This window comes from Leucopleurus acutus, assembly GCF_964270905.1.
Source record: "Leucopleurus acutus genome assembly, chromosome: 16".
Lineage (NCBI taxonomy): Eukaryota > Metazoa > Chordata > Mammalia > Artiodactyla > Delphinidae > Leucopleurus > Leucopleurus acutus.
Genome location: NC_139158.1, coordinates 32987241 through 33009320, shown reverse-complemented (window position 1 = coordinate 33009320; position 22080 = coordinate 32987241). Strand labels below are relative to the sequence as shown.

Sequence of the window (22080 nt, the reverse complement as noted above, 5' to 3'; positions counted from 1 at the left end):
GTTAAAGGATCCGCTGATTCGGGGGCTCTGGCTCACTCAGGCTGCGGGGAGGGAGGGGCATGCAGTGCGGGGCGGGCCTGCGGCGGCGAAGGCCGGAGTGACGTTGCACCAGCCCGAGGCGCGCCGCGTGACGTTGCACCAGCCCGAGGCGCGCCGCGTGACGTTGCACCAGCCCGAGGCGCGCCGCGTGACGTTGCACCAGCGCGAGGCGCGCCGCGTGACGTTGCACCAGCCCGAGGCGCGCCGCGTGACGTTCCCCCAGCCCGAGGCGCGCCGTGCGTTCTCCCGGGGGACTTGTCCCTGGATCCCGGGACCCCGGCAGTGGCGGGCTGCACAGGCTCCCCGGAAGGGGGGTGTGGATAGTGACCTGTGCTCGCACACAGGCTTCTTGGTGGCGGCAGCAGCGGACTTAGCGTCTCATGCCTGTCTCTGGGGCCCGCGCTTTTAGCCGCGGCTCGTGCCCGTCTCTGGAGCTCCTTTTAAGCAGCGCTCTTAATCCCCTCTCCTCGCGCACCAGGAAACAAAGAGGGAAGAAAAAGTCTCTTGCCTCTTCGGCAGCTCTAGACCTTTTCCCGGACTCCCTCCCGGCCAGCCGTGGCTCACCAACCCCCTGCAGGCTGTGTTCATGCCGCCAGGCCCAGCCCTCTCCCTGCGCTCCGACAGAAGCCCGAGCCTCAGCTCCCAGCCCCGCCCGCCCCGGCAGGTGAGCAGACAAGCCTCTCGGCCTGGTGAGTGCCGGTCGGCCCTAATTCTCTGTGTGGGAATCTCTCCGCTTTGCCCTCCCCACCCCTGTTGCCACGCTCTCCTCTGTGGCTCCGAAGCTCCCCACCTCCGCCACCCGCAGTCTCTGCCCGCGAAGGGGCTTCCTGGTGTGTGGAAACTTTTCCTCCTTCACAGCTCCCTCCCACTGGTGCAGGTCCCGTCCGTATCCTTTTGTCTCTGTTTATTCTTTTTTCTTTTGCCCTACCCAGGTACGTGGGGGGTTTCTTGCCTTTTGGGAGGTCTGAGGTGTTCTGCCAGCGTTCAGTAGGTGTTCTGTAGGAGTTGTTCCACGTGTAGATGTATTTCTGGTGTATCTGTGGGGAGGAAGGTGATCTCCGCTTCTTCCGCCATCTTCCCGGAAGCCTATTCCCACTTTATTTTTTTAACAGTTTATGGAGATATAAACTCTACGTACCATATACACTTCACATACCATAAAGCCACCTATTTGAAGTGTATAACTCACTTCCGTGTGTGTGTGTGTGTGTGTGTGTTTTGTATATATATAGAATTGTACCCATTTCCTTTTTAATATTTTGGAATATCTCCTCCCAGTCCTTTCCTCTTTCTTTTCTTTTATCTTTCTTCCTTTTCTTTAATGATCAGTTTCACTGTATATATTTTTTAAAATTTAATTATTTATTTTGGGCAGTGCTGGGTCTTCGTTTCTGTGCGAGGGCTTTCTCTAGTTGTGGCAAGCAGGGCCCACTCTTCATCGCGATGCGTGGGCCTCTCACTATCGCGGCCTCTCTTGTTGCTGAGCACAGGCTGCAGACGCGCAGGCTCAGTAGTTGTGGCTCACGGGCCTAGTTGCTCCGCGGCTTGTAGGATCTTACCAGACCAGGGCGCGAACCCGTGTCTCCTGCATTGGCAGGCAGATTCTCAACCTCTGCGCCACCAGGGAAGCCCCAATTTCACTGTATTTTTAACACAAAATCAGAATCATAACATTTGTGCACTTTTGTAGTTACTTTTATTAGAGACTAAATAGTGCCTTTTAAGCATTTCCCATTTCTGTTTTTCAAGACAGTGGTTCTAAATGCTGCACATTTTGCCATCCAATCAATGTACTATAATTTACTTTTAATTTTTCTATTATTATACATTGTAATATTTATAGTTTTTAAATAAATAATGCTGCAGTTAATTGATACATAAATAAACATTTGTGTTTAACTCTGTTTCTTTTCTTAAGAGCTATTCTTAGAGGTGATATTTCTGGATTAAAGGGCACAGCAAAGCACTGATTTATAGATTTGGGGCTCCGTTGTATCCTAAGTAATGATACCTATTTTTGTTTTAGAGAAAGTAAAAAAGAAACCTTCAGTATAAAATACATAAAACATACATCAAAAGTCAGTTCCTCAGCCTTCTCCTTTAGTGTAAGTTTCAAAAACTCGCAATATATTTGTCAGGTGCTAGGAGTCAGGGGTTACCTCATTGGTGAAAAAAATGCTAGAAATACACAGAATAAGTTGTGAATGCAGACCTAAATTTCATTTTGGCTTAGCTGTTTGAGTTGAAGGTGGAGTCAACTAGTCCTCGTGGAGGTAGAGTGACCACAGGTCCCAGTTTGCCTTGTCACTCCCACTTTGCATCTGCTGTGCCCGGTGTAATCATTCCTACTATCCCACCCACTCCTTTAACTCACATATTTTTTTTTCCTGTTCGGACAGTAAATTATATGGTCATTCTAAAGACTCATCCTTGATTTTAAGAAGCACATTTTGATAGGGCAAGGATAATCAATGCATGGCATAAGTATCACTAATCTATTTTTCTTTTTGAGCTTGTGGGAGATATCACAACTTGATCAGAGTTTCTTTCTCTGATATAAGCACTGACCTGAGAATTCTCCCCAACACAGTCCTATGGAGACATACTGCTATCTGATTAGAACTGGACCATACAATGCAACGCATTTGCCAAGGCGCGTAGGTGATACTGTTGGACGCTAGCATCGGCGAAGATGCTGTGTAATGTCCAGTGTTTATTCTTAACTATTTTGAGTGGGCCTTCTGGGAAGAATGCCTGCACCTGTTAGGGCAAGAGGGAAGCCTTCCCCCTGGGCAGCTTTTACCTCCCACACCCTCTACTGCATCCCTCTCCTCACCCACCTTCCAGACTCTGGCTCATCTTAGTTGTGTTTCTAGATCACACAGTTGAAACTCCAAGAGAAGCAGAGGCTATTTGGACCTAAAGAAAACATTAAATACATAATTAATTAATTCTGGGTCTGCTTTGAGCCAAGTGATTAGAAGTAATTTTCCATTTTCTTTCATGCTGTTTTCATGCAGAACCTTCTGACTTCCCCCGCCTCTTTTTCTTTTCTTTGTAGGTTTCAAGACAACAGATGAATTGTGAAAGAGAGCAGCTAAGGGTAGGTGTGTCTGCTTGTAAAATACTTCCTGGTTCTCATTTCTGTGTGATAAGCAAAAATTTCCCTGTCTCTCCCCAGATGCAGGATTCTAAATAGCGGGCTTCATCTTAAGACTGGTTGAGTTGAAAATATTTATCCCAGCTAATTTAGTATTGATTGAGCTGGTAAATACAGTATATCTTCTTTTGAAGTGCCATTATAGTAGATATGGATTTTTTGATTTAGATTCAGCAATAAATACTTCTCTTCTGGAAGTTGTTTGACATCATTGTACTCTTTTTATGTACGACACGAGGTCTAAGTAATAACAAAGGTGAGAAGGATGCCTTGCTGCTTTTTTAATGTGAGTACCAGTCTCTTTGCTGAGTGGCTCAAATGCTCTCTTGCTGTTAACTGGGTTGGGTGATCCACTAGTAAGTCAAGGGCATTTTCTAGGAGAATTTGAGTCCTTCACAGACCTCTTAGTTTTAGTGGCGTTTGTGCATCTAGGGGAAGGAGACAGAATTTTAAACCTCACGTGTTATTTACCTTCCTAAAAACAAAACTCTCTCAGTGCTGAAGTACATTAGATGTAAACAGTGTTGCCTAGATGAGGAGAGAACCGTTTGCTTATAACTGCAGCTTGGTGGCTTCATTCTGCTGTGAAGGTGTCACGGTTGGTTGAGATCCTTCTTGGCATGGATATGGTATTTTAAGAAATATCTGGATTGCCTCCCTGCCGCCGCCGCCATTTGTATTTTTTTTAAAAAGCATCATGTTTTGGATGGATAAATGTGAAGTCATAACTGGCCTGCCTTTAATGTCACTGATGGAAATTGGCAATTTTTACCGGACAGGGTGCCTTATAGTCGTGTCTCCATGTTGTTATAAAAAACTAAAGGATTCTGCTACTTTTAAAATCATAACAGTCAGGTTTGGGGTTGAGGGACCCTTGTGCTCAAAGAGATTTAATACATCCGCATAGTTTATTAAACGTTTCTGATATCATTTATGCAAACTTTTCAGAGCCTTTACTTCATGCCAGTCTCGAGATGACAGTGATTTGCAGATTATTTCCATTTTCCAATGGCTTTTGGCATCAGGTGTGTTAAATCCTTATGTAAAACAAACAACAAAATCTAGTTGTGCGGAACCGAGAACTAGTGGGTTGAGGCTTCCTTCTTCGTTTATGGATATGTATTGTATGTGGTATCCCAGCATGGCCCTCTCTCATCTCTCCCCACTTCACTCCTAAGTACCTGTGCCTGCATTAGTTGTGACTCCTTCATGAAATAGCCTTCAAGGTGTTTTAAGCTTTCCTGAGGTCTCTTACTGCTTTTCCCTCGGTCTGAATTACTGGTTCATCCTAGTAAATAATGTATTGCAACTTCAGATTTCTCTTCCTGTTTGGATGGGGACGATGTGGCCAGAACTAGGTCAGAGCTAGATAAAGAGGAATGTGTGCTGCTTGTCTCCGGAAGGCCCTGATACATTCCTCAGAATTAAGATAAAATTGAAATCTCTTCGGCAAATGAGACTCGCCTGGCAAATTAAGGACACGGGAGGTAATGAAGTGCTTGTGTGCAGTCTGAGGGGTTTATTATTTCACACTGATGGGGACGTTGTCAACAGGGGTGTGGTTTAGGAACGAGAATGGACCCCCCGCAACTCTGTTAAGTAAATTCAAACTGTGATTTGATGGGTCATATAGTTTAACATGGGGCTTCAATAGTCCGTATAAGACCATCCCTAATATCATGGACTGTAGCTTTGTTGTTGCTGTTGTAGCCTGTTTTCACATTTTAAAGTAATTTATGTTTTGAATCGATAGATACATTTCAATCGATGCAATACACATTTATGTGGTTCGAAATTTAAATGATGCCCAAGGGAATGCAGTGAAGATTCCCCTTCCTATTTGAATCTTAGGCATCCAGTTCCCTCCTGGGAGACACCTAACATTATTAGACTCTGGCTCATCTTTGACAGCTGTGTCTCACCTATGGATATTTTCACCATCTTCTCCTTTTCTGTTTTCTTTCTCTTTCTTTTCCTCCCTACCCGGTCCCTCCCCTCCTTTTATTCCTGTCTTGTGTTTATTCTCTGCCCTCCTACTACCTGAGAAGAAAACTTCCTTGATGAAGGTGATGGCTTTTTTTTTTTTTTTTAGGGAGACATAGTTTTGGGGGGTTCCCAAAGAAACCCGGTTCTCATCTGAAATACCTGCCTATTTCAATGAAATGCACTATTTTTTTTTTTTTAGAAAAAGAGACAGTGGGAGAAAATTAGATAGTTGTTTACTTACCAACATCGTTGAAGAGTGTCCACCTGCCAGCCACACTTCTTAAAACATGTTTTAAATACAGCAGACTGCATTTCCAGATTTGCTCTCCAGGATGATTGGACCACGACCATGTTGCCAAGTTTATATTCCCTCACATTCTGTTATGTTGTCAGATTTCAGGGAGACAAGTGGATGGCTATACAATGTACCCCTTTTTCTTGGCCTCCTGGAAACAGCAGATAATGCAGAAAGATAGAGCTGCTCATCCATGTTTTATGCGTGTGGACACGTGTAGGGCTTGGCACATCCAAAACCCTCTCCTCTGCTCTCCTTCTTTTTCTCACAAATTCTAAATTAATTTTTCCAAAATGGACTCTGTGAGGTACTTATTCTAAAAGATATTACAAAGTGTTAAAAATATTCTCTGCCTAGTTCATTTTAGGAAATGCAATGTTAAAGAAAGTCAAACTTACTCAATTGCAGTACTTCTCAGAGCCTTTAATACACAAAAGTGAAAAACAGAGAGATGGCAGTAATACACAATTTTTTGCAAACTCATTTGATCACAGAACATTTGGGGATGCAGAACACACCCTGAGAAACACTTTGAAAATTATATCAGCTTTTTTTTTTTCAGTTAGAATGTTACTGTCTACAAGTTATAGGAAAGCTAAGCATTATTTAAAAGCTAAAAATATTTGATCACCTCCTAGTTTCAGGGTTGATTCAGTGGGTTTGGGGTATCAGGCAGTGGTTTGGAATCTTTGTGCCTGTCTTGGCCTTTCTTTCCTTCTTCCAAGAGGAAGAAGAAGCATCACTTGTTCTCAAGACAACATTCTAATCAGGAGGGAAAGGGAAGAGGAGCATTTTTCTCAGAGCTTTTGCGTTTGATTGGAGGAAAATCATTCCCAGAAACCTTCTCTGCAGACATTCTCTTTCATCTCATTGACCAATCTATACACCAATCACTACCAGAGTGACCTGGGATCTTAGTTATTGGCCACAGCAACCATGATCCATCCCCAGGGACAGGTACATGGTCACTGCAAGAAAATAGGATTTGCTTAAACAGGAGGAAAAGGAGAATGTCTTTGGTGGAGTTTCCCAATAGAGTCGGCCATGAAAGGAATCCACATGGGTCCTTTGTGTCACTCATGGTGTTGGTTTCCTGTCAACTCCTTTAATTGCTCCCTTTCATCCGCATATAAGACTGCAGGAACTACATACACAGCCTCAGCAAGTGCCTCAGCTCTGGCTGGTGGAATCTGAAATAGATGCTTTCTCTGCCCACTTCGTTTCTCAGGGATCACCTCTCCCCATCCTAACCGACTTTTCTATCCAGCTTGGCACGCTCTTTGTATTTTGCCTTATGTTCTTTGGAACCATCCTGGATGCCATTTTTGCTAATTTTCCCTTAGCATCAGGTGTCAGCAGCAGACAGAAGACTTCACTCTAGGACATGGCTCAGCCCCAGAGATACCACTGTCCATGAGCTTTCTGGCCCCCACTCGTCCCAAGAGAAGGGCACCAGCCAGTCACTCCTAATGATGACTCATCCTTCTCAGAAGACTATTGGAATTACTCATGTTGCCAATTGAGCAAACGACAGAATGGAAAACCTGTTCATTCCTCCATCCTAAATTTTGTCAGTCTAGAATAGGCTAAGCCTTCTCCTAGCTTATATTTCAAAATGTTGCTAGATTCCCTTGGGGAGGTGGTCCACAAGAGCTCACCATGAAATCTGTACGTTAGAAGTGCTCCTGACACTATGGGCTGCATTTACCAGCTTGTCCCAGGGTTGCTGCCAACAGTGCCAGCTGTGCAGTTAGCATAACCCACCATCAGCATTTACCTGTCCGGCACCTGAAACCAACAAATGGACAAATAAACAACTAAGAGAAATCACATGACCTGAGTACTTGTCTGTCTCCCTCATCAGTCTCCCAGCTGGAAAGATTGTATGGTCATGGGGCAAGAGATCAAATGATCACTTTTATTTGCATTCATATAAAATATTTGGTTACAAAGGGATCTCGTGTGCTGTGGCTATCAGATGTTGGATTTGGGGGCTGTTTCACAAACTGTCAGAGCACTACCAAGCAGGCAAAGGCTTGGCTCCCAGGTGTGTCAGAATCTGTCTGTGGACCGAAATCCTTATCAGTAATATGGCAGATGGATACTGTAAGAGGCAGCATAGTGTGAGGAGTGGTTAGGGGTGGTCTAGCAGCTCTGGTTATGGGCTTAGGTTTGTGTCTCTCAAGGCTTGGGTTCCCCTATGTGCAAAATGGCGAGACTTTCTCAGAGGATTGTTGATTGGATTAAATGACTTCCATAAAGTAGTTCCCAAAAAAGTGTATGCCTCATCATCAGCAATGTTCTCAGTCGTTGATATGGCACTCTCCCCGGTGGTTCTCATTCCTCTTCCCACTAGGAATAGCAGGCCAGAAAATACAGACAATCAGGGTCTATCTGTCCCCACCCCTACCCACACACTAAAAAATAATTCAGAGGGCAGTTTCCTTAGCTGATGGCGTGGTGGTGTCTTCGGAAGAAAACTGCCTCTCACTTGGTTAGCAAATCATAGAGACGGACTTGGGCCAGCCTAAGCAGAAAAGTCACACAACCAGGTCTCTCAAGGACCAGAGCTTAGAATCTGAAAGCTGTTGGAACTCAGGCAGCCTTTTCCTACCTTTTCTCTTTGTTTATCCCTGTGTGTCCACCCTGTTCTGTTTTGCTTTTTAAAGGCTCTCTTTGCCTTCTTTATGCACATGGCACTTTCCAGCCCCTAAGATTTATGCTGCATTCATTCCAGCAGGAAGAGGGACTAACTTAATGAATCCTGATTACAGATTCCCTGGAAAAGGAGTCTGATGGGCCCAACCCTGGGTCAGTTGCTCACTCTGGTCCAATCAGCTATGTTAAGGGAAGCAGTATAAATAAACCTAGTCACCCAGGGCCAACTATTGGGGGAGGACTGGATAATCAGAGGAAGAGAGCCATTGCCAGCAAGAAAATATCCCCAAGGATGTCCACTATACTCTCCAAACTTGGAGACCAGAGCTGAGCAAAGGATCCTGGAATATGGCTGTGCTATATCCCACTTGTAGCTCAGCGTTTCCCAAAATGCAAGACACCTAACCGGTGTGATACAGCCTGCAGGTGGTGAACATCAAGTCAATAGGAAAGGGTGAATCACTTAGAAAGTTATTCCCTTTTCAATTCTCTCCCAATCCTTTTTATGTCAATGAGAGACTCTCAGTTTAAATGAAAGTATCTTTAACAAGTCTCTACCAATTTCTAAGCTCTCTTTTTAACAGAAATGGAGCGTGCCTCAGGCTTAAAGCCTGCAGCAGCCAAAGCATCTATTTAGACTTTGAAAACACTGTTTGCAAAATATAGTAGTTAAGAAGTAGGGGCCTGGAGCTAGGCCTACTGAGATAAAAATCTAGACTCTGCAATTTAGTACTTGTGCACGTTACTTAAATCTTCTGTGCCTCCAATTCCTCCCTTTTTAATGGAGATATTAACTGTACGCATTTAATAAGTTGTGTGTGTGTATGTGTGTGTGCAAGCAAACAACGATTAAAATAATGAATGCAAATGAGGTGCATTAGTGTCTTAGAACGGTGTCTGGTATAGAAAAGGTTCTTAACAATGTTAGGTATTAATTTTTTTCCATTAACTTATGACTACTGATACTGGTCTTCCGTTTGCAGTGGCAACACGAAGTTTCCTCGGCAAGTACATCTATTTAGGTTAAAAATGAGTTGCTTTAAAGATAAATATTAACTACATAATGTTACAGATTGCCTGCAGTTATGACAAAAACATGACACTGGAATGCAAATGACTGAAGTTTTAGAAACACTGAAATTATGGTGCCAGCCTTGTGAAAGACGTTGTAGAGCAGATCTGTATTATCAATATTTAATTTGCCAGTTAGAAGCAAGTTTCTGCTAGATACAAGAGTGGTATGGATTGCAGAAGGCAAATTGCTAATGATCCTCTTGGCTTAAACCCACTGCCTTCATCTGGGTATCTGAAAATGGAACTTCCCAACCACCTGGGCAAGTGAGCTATCAGAATCAGAGCTACCTTTCCCCTGCCTCACTTCCCCTGACCCTGCTAAAGCCCAGCCCTTCCTCAATGGATCTTAGGACAACAGGGAAGGAAATGTTAGCCCCCTACGCCTTGATATGACCTCACAAGATTCATGGTCTTTGTATTACAGTTTTAGGCTGGCACATTGTAAGAGTGCCTGCTTCCATTCGGTTATTTATTTGAGAAGTGTTTTTTGATCACAGACCATATGCCGATCACTGTGCCAAGGAGTGGAGACAGAATGGTATACCAAAACCTGCCCTGTTCCCATTCTCCTAAACCTTACAGGCTCGTGGAGAAGATGAGCATTTGTCAAATAACCATGACAAACTGGTACATGGGAAACTGGTAAATTCCTGAAATGAGAGATGCTTTGTAAAGGGACATGGATGGAAAAAATTTACCTAATCGGCCTCCACTTATCAAACCTGCCAGATTAACACACACCATCCAGTCCCTTTATAAAACATATTGACAGATGCCTGTGCATCCTGTGAAGTGACTGCTTTGTGCAAACTTACCTTTCTCTTCACTTGTCAAGGTGTCTGCTTGCCAAGAGTCAGTTGTATTTATTCCCAGACCTGCTTCTGCCAGCTGCACTTGTTATTGTAATTACATTATTTAGTGGAATATTATGTAAACTGGTGAAAAATGCGTACAATAAGAAAAAGAGCTGTTTCTCTGAAAACTAAGTTAATGCTTTGGAAACATTCTGTGAAAACAAGGCTCAAAAATTTTTTGGATTAGCTGTGAGTGAGAGGATGGTAACATGTTAGCAGAAAAAGAACCCTCAGAAATCCGGAGAGATTCTGCACTCAGAATCTTTCAGATACATCTTGGAATTCTTCCTCTACATTAAACAAAACCAAAACTGATAGTATAGATCAGAGGTTGGCAAACTTTTTCTGTAAAGGGCCAGATAATGACTATTTTAGGCTTCACAGCCATGTAGTTTCTACTTCAACTGTTCAACGTTGCCTTTGTTGCACTTAAACAGCCATAGACAAAATGAATGTGCAAGGCTGTGTTCTAATAAAACTTTATTTATAAGAACAAGTGGTGGGCCACGTTTGGCCCCTGGGCCACAGTTGGCTGACTTCTACTGGAGACTGTGAAAAGTGGATGAAGTTTGTGTGGGAAAGATGATGAGGAATTTCAATCAACACTCAAAGAAAAGGCCTTAGACTCACATCAAAGATCAACAAATTAATGCACATTAATATATTTTACATTAAAGAGAAAGATTTAAGAAACCTCCGTATCACTTTAAAAGTGATTCCTTCCTTTCAGAGGCGTCCAATGAACTACCTTGTCCTATTCCCAAGTGAGATGGCTTCTACAGTTTAGAGAGCTGATATAAGGCCCTGAAACACAAAATAAAATTATGCTTATTTTTATGTGTCAACCCAGCAGTATAGAACGGAAGAACAAATTTATCCTTTTTCTCAGGATCCCCCAGCAAGTAAGTTCTGGAACTCCACATTGAAGGTGACATTGTCCGCGTATATATCAGGGGGCTTAGTCTCTGCAGACTGTTGTTCAGCTGCTCCAGAACATTCTCTTAAGAAATATCTAGTAACTTGTCTAGATTGTTCTGTCTTCAGAACCAGTTCTCTGGAGGCATGAACATTGTCCTCTGTGTTAATATCACAAAAACTCTGCTAAAGTCAGGCTTTGGTCATTCGCAAAGCTTTGCTGAATACTCAGGAAGTAACAGAAATCCACTGTGAATGGTACTTAGAGGACTCGCCATCAACACCCCTGCCTAGTTCTTTGCAGGTACCATGTACATTCGGGCGCACACACACAAGACAAAAAAAAAAAAGAAAAAAGAAAAAGAGATTGACGCCTCCTTTAATCTTACAAAACTAATGGTCCCATCTTAGTGATTTTCCCCAACCAAAGGGAGTTTATCCCAAAGTAGTTAGCTTTCTACTTACAGAATCAACAGAAACTCAGACCACCAGAAAAATCTCTAAGGGCAGCTTCCCTACTAAAATAAGAAACTCATAAATACATTAAAAAATGTTTAAAAGAATGTTGTCTTCACAAGACCTTGCATTGCACACTCTTCCTTACAGATCTTATGGGTTGCCCAACATTCACAAGGCCATTAATGGATGAGCTTGAAGGGAATGGATCATGAAACCAGCCGACTAGTTAACAGATATTAATTCCCCCAACTTCATCGTGCAGCACGGTTACATAAAGAGATGTACAGGTAGCCCTCCCTACATCTTAGATGCTGGATACTGGAACTCACGTGCATGCTAATCCACCTGTCCTCCTTTGCGTCTCCCCAGGCATTTCAATGCTTCCTCTGGGGAAGACTCCAAAGTTATTGCATTTAGGACACTTGGCCTAATATTTATTCTCCCTTTCCCTTGCTTTATTTTTAGCCCATTTTCCCAAGTCAGCATCCCCCTTTCCAGGGCAAATCTGTCCTATTTCTTGTTTTATCATTAAATTAGTATCAAACAGCTTCCAAGCAGAACTGCTAATAATGCTGACATTTCAATTTGTCATCGGCACTCCTCATTTCTATGACTGATGCCTCAGTGAGGACTTATCCTCCTGCTGTGTTCTTCTGGGATCTAAATACCATTCCAGAAGGAAAAAAAAAAAAAGCCTTGCTAGGGAAGGGGAATGGGGCACGAAGCAGATAAATAAGGCATTGTGTAGTTTCCTCAACTTGGGGGCAGAAAGAGGCAAGTTGCATTCAGACAACAAGATCTCCTACACTCCTTCATGGCCCAAGAGAGCCCCTATTCAGACTGTGCATGTTTGCAGGTACATAGCAGGTGTAGTGGACACATGCTTGTTTATTGTTGGTAGGCAGCAAACATCCCTACCCTCAGGGAGCAGCATTCTGTTGTCCTTTTGGGGTTAGTTATCTTCCCTCGTGTGTTCATTCTTGGAGAGGCAATAAACAAGCCAAGGGATGTAGATACGGCCAAGGCAGGTCAATGGGATTCTCTCTCCTGAGACTTTGATGTGGTCTTAGTCCATTCAGGCTGTTATAACAAAATACCATAGATGGGGTGGCTTATCAACAACAGAAATTTATTTCTCATAAATTGTGGAGGCTGGAAGTTCGAGGGCAGGGTGCCAGCATATTTGGTGAGGGGTAGACTTGTCATTATATCCTCACATAGTGGAAGGAGCAAGGGATCTCTCTGGGGTCTCTTTTATGAGGGCACTAATTCCATGCATGGGGGCCCCACCCTCATGACCTAATCACCTTCCAAAGGCCCCACCTCCCAATACGATCACATTGGGCATTAAGATTTCAGTATATGAATTTTAGGGGAACACGCTCATTTAAACCATGCCAGATGCTGAATGCAGTGATAAACAATAGGGGAAAAATATGATAACAAGCTGGAGTTGATTCATTTCAGTGCTGATATCCTGGGAAGACTGAGTGAGGAGACAATTCCTAGGGCTAGCCTTCTAGATCCACACTGGTTCCTCTTTTTATATTTAAGCCTGTTTATCCAGCCCTCCCTGGAGCTATCTCATATCCTTATGCTGATCTCTTTTTCTGCTAAAGTTGGTCAGATCTCTTTCCTTCTGCCTGTGATCAAAGAATCTTTAGTCATACATGGGGGAAATATGCTAAACTTGGGAGAACTGCAGAGCCAAGAGTTTGGTTAAAGATTTGTTAAAAGCCAACTCTTGTATCGTTTTTCAAAATGCTTCCCTGATGCCTCTGTGGATCGGCACTACCTTTTGGAATTGGCAGGCCAAGGGCAGGAAACTACTGGTTTATGTCATACACAGGGCTAGATGTTTTATCTACATTTGTTCATTCTGTTGAGTCACCATGAGCCTGGGAGGCATGTCAGAGCCCTTTCCTTCTCTGCACAAGTAAGATATTCTCTCTTTCAGTCACAAGGAGTTAACCAGATCCCTGCAGATAAAGGAAGGGTCATCTGAGGTCATCACATGCCACTTAGTTAATGCTTCTCAGAGTACACTCCAAAGGCCACCTAGAATATTAATTAAAAGTGCTATTGGGGGGAGGGATAAGTTGGGAGATTGGGACTGACATATACACACTACTATATATAAAATAGATAACTAATAAAGACCTATAGCACAGGGAACTCTACTCAATACTCTGTAATGAGCTATATGGTAAAATAATGCAAAAAAAAGAAGAGTGGATATATGTATATGTATAACTGATTCACTTTGCTATACAGCAGAAACTAAGACAACTTTATAAATCAACTATATTCCAATAAATTTTTTTTAAAGTGCCATTTTTCTCAAACTTAGTTGGTAAAACATTTTGATGTCATAGCCTCACCCTAGAGATACTAAATTATCATGTCATTATGGACGTGTCCACTCAAATTCATATGTTGAAGTCCCAACCCCTAGTTCCTCAGAAGGTGACAGTATTTGGAGACAGGGCCTTTAAAGAGGTAATTGAGTTAAAATGAGGTCATATGGATGAGCCCTAATCCAATATGACCTGTGTCCTTATGAGAAGAAGAGATTAGAACACAGACACACACAGAGGGAAGACCATATGAAGACACAGGGAGAAGATGGCCATCTTCTAGTCAAGAGAATAGGCCTCAGAAGAAACCCACCTGGCTGACACGTTGATCTCAGTCTCTTGGCCCCCAGAACTGTGAAAAAATGAATCTCTAGTGTTTAAGTCACCTAGGCTGTGGCATTGTGTTCTGGGAACCATGGCAGATTCATACACCTGTCCTGTGAGGGTCCAAGACATTACTACTAAACAAACCCAAAATGGTATAGTTGATTCTGATGTGTTTGGGTACCTCTGATCTTTGTGCCCTATTGATATGTGATTTAAAATTAGATATGAAAAAAAGCACTCTCCAGGAGGGCAAAGGTTATTTCCTAGGCTCCTAGGCTCCTTCTGTGTTACCTGAGTGTACAACACCTCAGATAGACACGTCACTGCTATTCTTGAAGGAAGTCTTGGATTACTGAGTAGATTCTAAAGCAACCGCAGCTTGATCTTTCATTCATATTACATTTCCCAACAGTTGGGCAACTTGCGTTGAGCTGACAGGGTAATTGGGGCCCTTGATTTTGACAGGACAATGTCCTTCTGGCACGTGAGGAGACCAAAGCATTTGCTGCTACAGTTTGCTCCATTGTGATTTCTAATTTACAGGTTGAGGTGAAGAATATAGAAAGTTTCCTGGATAGGAAAGCTTGGAGTCGTGATTTCTGAAAGCTTCTCTGTCTAAGATGCAGCGCATGCATACATGGGTATGAACACTCACAGAGTATACTGCTGAGAATAACTTAGAGATTAAATATTTTTGGCAATTTTTACAGTGTTATTCTCGGTGGTTGTACACCCTTGATCTTTATTGCATTTATGGTTTGACACATTTAAGCCAAAGGCATGTTTTAGATGTCTGAATTAAACCTAGGATGGTTTTCAAGATAACTGAGTTAAAGTTTAAGTGGTTTTGATTAACCTGGTTTTGCTTATTTGCTCCTAAATATTCTAAAGTAGAGCCATCTCCCCTTGCATAAAGTGATTTGGGAATACAGCCCTAGGAAGCATAATTTTCTAAATAGCCAAGAGCATCACGCTCAGAATATTTCCCCAAAGTTGCCTCAAACTAAAAATTTGAGACTTAGCCGTTTTTCTCCCCTCAGCTACTCAGGTGGTGCAGATTGGGAAATTGGAACCTAACTCTACAGACACCAAATTGATTAAGGTCAACAAAAAACAGAGTTGAAAAGACTGTGGTTGGGAGGGTTCATGAACCAGCGAGCAGGACTCAGGTCTGAATTTGGAAAGTCTTTAGTACATGTTGTCACATTTTCCTCTGGCTACATTTGCCATTAAGAGAAATGAACTCCTCATAAGCAGGCTAGCCCTTCATGGGCACATCCTCACCCTGAGCATGAAAATGTAAGTCCCATGTGGTTTAACACACCATAGGTTCTACACAAGCTTGGGTTCTCTGCTGCTACCCTAAAGCTGCCATTCTAAGAACTGTTGGTTCTTTAGCATCATAGAGCAATGACATTATTCTAAAAGCTTCTATTGAGCGTCTGCTATATACACCACCAGGAAAGTAGCTGTCATACGTTTAAGGCAAAATAAGTAGGTATCCTGCCTTTAAGGGCTATGCAGTCTTCTAGAAGGTATGAAATGTGGACATAAGTAATGATAAAGCAAGACAGAAGCAAATGCTATTTGGTAGGTATGAAATGAGGTGCTATGAGAGCTCAGAGGAGGACGTTATTCCTCATCCTAGATGCCGAGACTGGGACAGATCTTTTAAAGGATATCCCCCCTCCCCTAGCTTTGAAATCTTGCCTGAGTTCTGGGTTTTAATAACCAAAAGACTACTGTTTATTTCAACTTAAATTTACCTAAACATCTTAAACTCAATATACCCAAATCCACACTCATCATCTCTCTTTTCCACAAATATCCATCCATCTGGTTTTTTTGCTTCTTCTGTCTCCTTGTAAGAGATCTGGATTCATTTGCTGGGGCCAAAAAACCAAGGTGTCACTCTTGACTCCTACATCTTCCTCACCTCTACAACCTCCTTTAGATTTGAGATGCATGCTGTCTCTCAAATCTGTCAGTTCCTCTCCAAATCCATTTTCACAAACATAGTTGGAGGCCACCATGATTTCTCACCCAGATTACCCCCAGAGCTTTCAAAGAAGTTGACCTGCTTTCCAGTTCTTGTTCCCTTTCAGGGTGAATATATATTTTGGGTTTCCTGGAACAGTCCCAGTTACAACTGTTGTTCTGGTGTGATTATGAAAAGTACTTCCATCCTTCCCACTAAAGTCCTGGTTTGGACAACTAATTACGATCACTCAACATTCCATTTACTCTTTTGGGACAGGATGACCCTTCAAAAGCTTAATTAATGCTACTCTTAATGTTTTTTTGGTCACCATGCTTATCACCTCCTTTACACTTACCTATAATCTGTAATTGTCTAATGTATTTATCTGTTTACTTATTTGTGGTTTTTCTTTCCTACAGTCCTGCTACCTTTATGTGTAATCCCCTGGAGTTCATCTTGCTTACTGCTCTGTTGTGTAATGCCTATAACATAATAGGAACTAAATAAATGTTTGAAAATACTAGTTGAATATTACTTTTTATTGTTAATGTAGTGAAAGGAGTATGAGGACCAGTATCTGATTTCACCCAAATGATAACGTATAACCCAGAGAGCTGCCCTAGAACTAGATATCATAGTGTACCAGGGGATCCTCTGATTTTGGCCATGAAACAATGATTTCTTCTGTAATAACTTTAAAACTGGGCAAAATATATGAAATACAAGTTTTCAGACATTGGGCTCTAGGTAGCATAGAGTTCTGACCCTTAAGAGAATAGATACATGTGAGATGAAGCTCGTGCTTGACCCAGCCCTTGGCCTGGGGGAAATATCTCAGCCATAGCTTCAGGGAAGTGGAACCCAAGTAGAGGGCAGAAAGTTCCCTGAGCTAAAGAGACAGAGAACAAGAGTTGGGAATGACAATGTGGCTGAAATTCATGGAGCAGGACACTGGAGAGGGCAGAGCCTTGTAGGAGACAGAAGTCTCACGCCCCACTTCCTTGGCTGAAGGCTAAGCCATGTACGTGTAGGGCCAGGCTCCAAGAGACCTAGCAGAGAGGAGTAACTACAGTAATGAGGCCCGGATGGAGATACTGGGTGCTATGGGCATTCAGCTGAGACTCCAGAAAGATCATCCTTTAGGGGTAAGGAGCATGTCTTAGAGCAGGGGTCAGCTAACTATGCCTCACAGGCCAAATCTGGCATGTGGATTGTTTTTGCATAGCCCATGGTCTAAGAATATTTTCTAAATGTTTTTAAAGGGTTAAAAAGTAAGCATAGGTGATTGAGATTGCATGTCATCTGCAAAGCCTAAAATTTTCGTTATCTCGTCTTTTTTGAAAATGTTAGCCAATCCCAGCCCTGTAGTAAGAGCTGTGCCTTAGGACTATATACAAATCCAAAGTAGACTTGCCCTAACAAATCATAAAAATGAACTTGAAGGGGTCAAGAGCATATACCAATTATTTAAGTGCTTCCAGAAAAAAAATCTGAACTGTAATTTAAAGGATAGAAAACATAATTCAGACCCCCTAAAATGTGTCAGTTAAAATGTCCACCATCAAACAAAAACTACACTAGTTATGTGTAGAAGAGAAAAAATCGAACAATTATCTAAGTCAGGGATTGGCAAACTACAGCCTGTGGGACAGCCACCAGCTTTTTTTTTTTTTTTTAACATCTTTATTGGAGTATAATTGCTTTTCATTGTTGTATTAGTTTCTGCTGTATAATAAAGTGAATCAGCTATACATATACTTATATCCCCATATCCCCTCCCTCTTACGTCTCCCTCCCACCCTCCCTATCCCACCCCTCTAGGTGGTCACAAAGCACTGAGCTGATCTCCCTGTGCTATGCGGCTGCTTCCCACTAGCTATCTGTTTTACATTCGGTAGTGTATATATGTCCATGCCACTCTCTCACTTCGTCCCAGCTTACCCTTCTCCCTTCCCATATCCATTCTCTATGTCTGCGTCCTTATTCCTGTCCTGCCCCTAGGTTCTTCAGAACTTTTTTTTTTTCTTTTAGATTCCGTATGTATGTGTTAGCGTATGGTATTGGTTTTTCTCTTTCTGACTTACTTCACTCTGTATGACAGATTCTCGGTCCATCCACCTCACTATAAATAACTCAATTTCATTTCTTTTTATGGCTGAGTAATATTCCATTGTATATATGTGCCACGTCTTCGTTATCCATTCATCTGTCAGTGGACACTTAGGTTGTTTCTATGTCCTAGCTATTGTAAATTGTGCTGCGGTGAACATTGTGGTACATGTCTCTGTTTGAATTATGGTTTTCTTAGGGTATATGCCCAATAGTGGGATTGCTGGGTCATATGGTAGTTCTATTTTTAGTTTTTTAAGGAACCTCCATACTGTTCTCCATAGTGGCTGTATCAATTTACATTCCCACCACAGTGTAGGAGGGTTCCCTTTTCTCCACACCCTCTCCAGCATTTATTGTTTGTAGATTATTTGATGATGACCATTCTGACCCATGTGAGGTGATACCTCATTGTAGTTTTGATTTGCATTTCTCTAATGATTAATGATGTTGAGCATCTTTTCATGTGTTTGTTGGCAATCTGTATGTCTTCTTTGGAGAAATGTCTGTTTAGTTCTTCTGTCCATTTTTGGATTGGGTTATTTGTTTTCTTGATACTGAGCTGCATGAGCTGTTTGTATATTTTGGAGATTAATCCTTTGTCAGTTGCTTCATTTACAAGTATTTTCTCCCATTCCGAGTGTGGTCTTTTCATCTTGTCTATGGTTTTCTTTGCTGTGCAAAAGCTTTTAAGTTTCCTTAGGTCTCATTTGTTTATTTTTGTTTTTATTTCCATTTCCATAGGAGGTGGGTCAAAAAGGATCTTGCTGTGATTTATGTCATAGAGTGTTCTACCTATGTTTTCCTCTAAGAGTTTTATAGTGTTTAGGTGTTTATAGTGTTTATAGTGTTTAGGTGTTTAACCCATTTTGAGTTTATTTTTGTGTATGGTGTTAGGGAGTGTTCTAATTTCATTCTTTTACATGTAGCTGTCCAGTTTTCCCAGCACCACTTAACGAAGAGGCTGTGTTTTCTCCATTGTATATTCTTGCCTCCTTTGTCAAAGATAAGGTGACCAGATGTGCATGGGTTTATCTCTGGGCTTTCTATCCTGTTCCATTGATCTATATTTCTGTTTTTGTGCCAGTACCATGCTGTCTTGATTACTGTAGCTTTGTAGTATAGTCTGAAGTCTGGGAGCCTGATTCCTCCAGCTCCTTTTTTCTTTCTCAAGATTGCTTTGGCTATTCGGGGTCTTTTGCGTTTCCATACAAACTGTAAATTTTTTTTGTTCTAGTACTGTGAAAAATGCCATTGGTAGTTTGATAGGGATTGCATTGTATCTGTAGATTGCTTTGGGTAGTATAGTCATTTTCACAATGTTGATTCTTCCAATCCAAGAACATGGTGTACCTCTCCATCTGTTTGTATCATCCTTGATTTCTTTCATCAGTGTCTTACAGTTTTCTGCATATAGGTCTTTTGTCTCCTTAGGTAGATTTAGTCCTAGGTATTTCATCCTTTTTGTTGCAATGGTAAGTGGGAGTGTTTCCTTAATTTCTCTTTCAGATTTTCCATCATTAGTGTATTAGCCAAAGCAATCAGAAAAGAAGAAGAAATAAAAGGAATCCAAATCGGAAAAGAAGAAGTAAAACTGTCACTGTTTGCAGATGACATAATACTATACATAGAGCATCCTAAAGATGCTACCAGAAAACTACTAGAGCTAATCAATGAATTTGATAAAGTAGCAGGATACAAAATTAATGCACAGAAATCTCTTGCATTCCTATACAGCCACCACCTTTTATAAATAAAGTTTCATTGGGATACAGCCATTTCTGTTTGTTTACATGTTGCCTTTGGCTACTTTTGTGCTGCAGTGGTAGAGTCGAGTAGTTTTATCAGAGACCAGAAAGCCCACAGTGCATAAAATATTTATTTCTGACCCCTGATTAGGAGAAAAAATAGTCAATAGAAAGTGACTACAAGGTGAATCAAATGTTTAGATTAGTAGACAAGTTATTCTAAAAATAACTATTATACATATTGAAGGATTTAAAGAAAAAGATGGACACAGTGAGTTCACTGATGGGAATCTCAGGAGTGGAGTGAAAACTATAAAAAGGAACTAAATTGAATTCTAGAACTGAGCTGTATAATATCTGAACTGTAAAGAGCAGATTAGAATGCTGAATAAAGAAATCAGTAAACTTTAAGGTAGAATAGAGTAATAGTGTCGAGGAACAGAGAGAAGAAAAAATATTAAAAAAGAATTGAACAAATCCTCAGTGAGCTGTGGGAAATATCAAACATTGAAATACATATAATTGGAGTTCCAAATAGAGGAGAGAGAGAGAAAATGGGACAGAAAAATATTTGAAGAATTAATGACCAAAATCTTTCCAACTATGGTGAAAACATCAACCTATAAATCCTGAGAGTATAGGAAAGTAATATAAGCCATCTAAATACAAAGAAATAACATATCCAGGACATCATAAAGAAACTGCTCAAAAGCAAAGATACACGGAGTGCACCTGCTTTTGGAAAGAAGATTTCTATTTGTCTATTGTGCAATCTGAGTATAGATGACTAAGACCCATAAAGCCATCCCCCAGTGAAACATTGTGTGGACTTATGGGAATGAAAACTGGGGAGAGGTAGAAGACGGACTCATTGATAGCAGCATAAAAGGGAAGTCAAAGAGAGAATTTTAGAAGAGAGAAAAGGCCAAGAGATTCATCAAAATGAGGAGGGAGCATATGGCAAACTCTATGGTGGTCAAGATCTAGTGTCAACATTATTGGAAGTGTATGACTAATGGGACTGAAGCTGGGGGGCTGATCTCACTACAGACAGATAGTCTTGTTATGGTGTATAAGTGAAGACTGCAGTGATCTTCATATACAGGGAGTAGTTGGTACTGGCTAAAATAGTGGGAACCCTTGCAACATAACCCCTCTCTTGGACACCAGCAGTAAAAGTGCTTCATTGCTTGGTGATGACCAAGGTCTTCAAATGCTCACAGTTATTAGTTTTAGTGAACATTTCAAAAAGTAGAGCACCAAAGGTTGCCAAAGAACTCTAGAAGAGGAAAACTTTTGGCTGTTGTGTTGCTTTGGGACACTTTTCTGGTATACATAATGATTGAAAAAGAAATACTTAAATACTTGCCAGTATTTTAAAAATCTGGAGGTTTCACGTAAATATCCAGATTTCTAGCTTCTCTTTAAAAGACAAATTTTTAAATAAATAAAAATCCATGAACTTTTGGGCTTACATGGAAACAAGTTTTTGAAGATGAGAACCATTGCTTTATTGTAACATGAATACTATAGTTTGTCATTTGCTATTTATTGTCACACATGTGCTGTTTTCATTATTTGCAGAGAGTTAAGTAGAAAGGAAAAATTGCCTTTACCCAAATGTTTGTTAAAAATGGAAAAATAAAACATAGGCCAAGAAGAATCACATGGTCTGTTAAAAATAAATAAGATATGCCAGTAAACCGATGTCATATACCCTCCCAGTTTCACTCAAATGCATCAACTGTGTGACTCCCTGCAAATACCTGAATTTCTTTAAATGTTTGCAGTAGAATGAACAATTCGAAATGCCACTTTCCCGTTGCCAACCAAAATACTCACTTGTAACAGTTGATACATATTCTGGATTCACCACTGTAAATTCCCATTCCAATGTCATGGTTGATAAGCCCACTTATATACCTCTCATGAGCCCAAGGGATAATGACGTAGGTCCTTGTACAGCTTACGTAATGTCACCTCTCTTGATACCACAGAACAGGCTTCTGGTTAGTTAAACACTTACTTTCTAACAATTTGCTAACATTGCATTTCTAGAACAGCTTGGAAGGATGAGCTGTTAGCAGGTGTGGGTATGTGGGGTGGGAGAGACATCAG

General features: G+C 41.4%; 1 protein-coding gene across 5 annotated transcripts in view; it reads left to right on the top strand.

The window, feature by feature from the left end:
• RBFOX1 (RNA binding fox-1 homolog 1) overlaps window positions 1-22080 on the top strand; it is a gene marked incomplete at both ends in the record, with an annotated part of 1093433 nt that overhangs the window by 466875 nt on the left and 604478 nt on the right. For all 5 annotated transcript variants that reach the window (XM_082857460.1, XM_082857469.1, XM_082857464.1 and 2 more), the window contains one exon: window positions 3101-3142. In XM_082857460.1, coding sequence (XP_082713586.1) covers window positions 3101-3142 — 42 coding nt within the window. The remainder of the gene's footprint in view (window positions 1-3100; window positions 3143-22080) is intronic.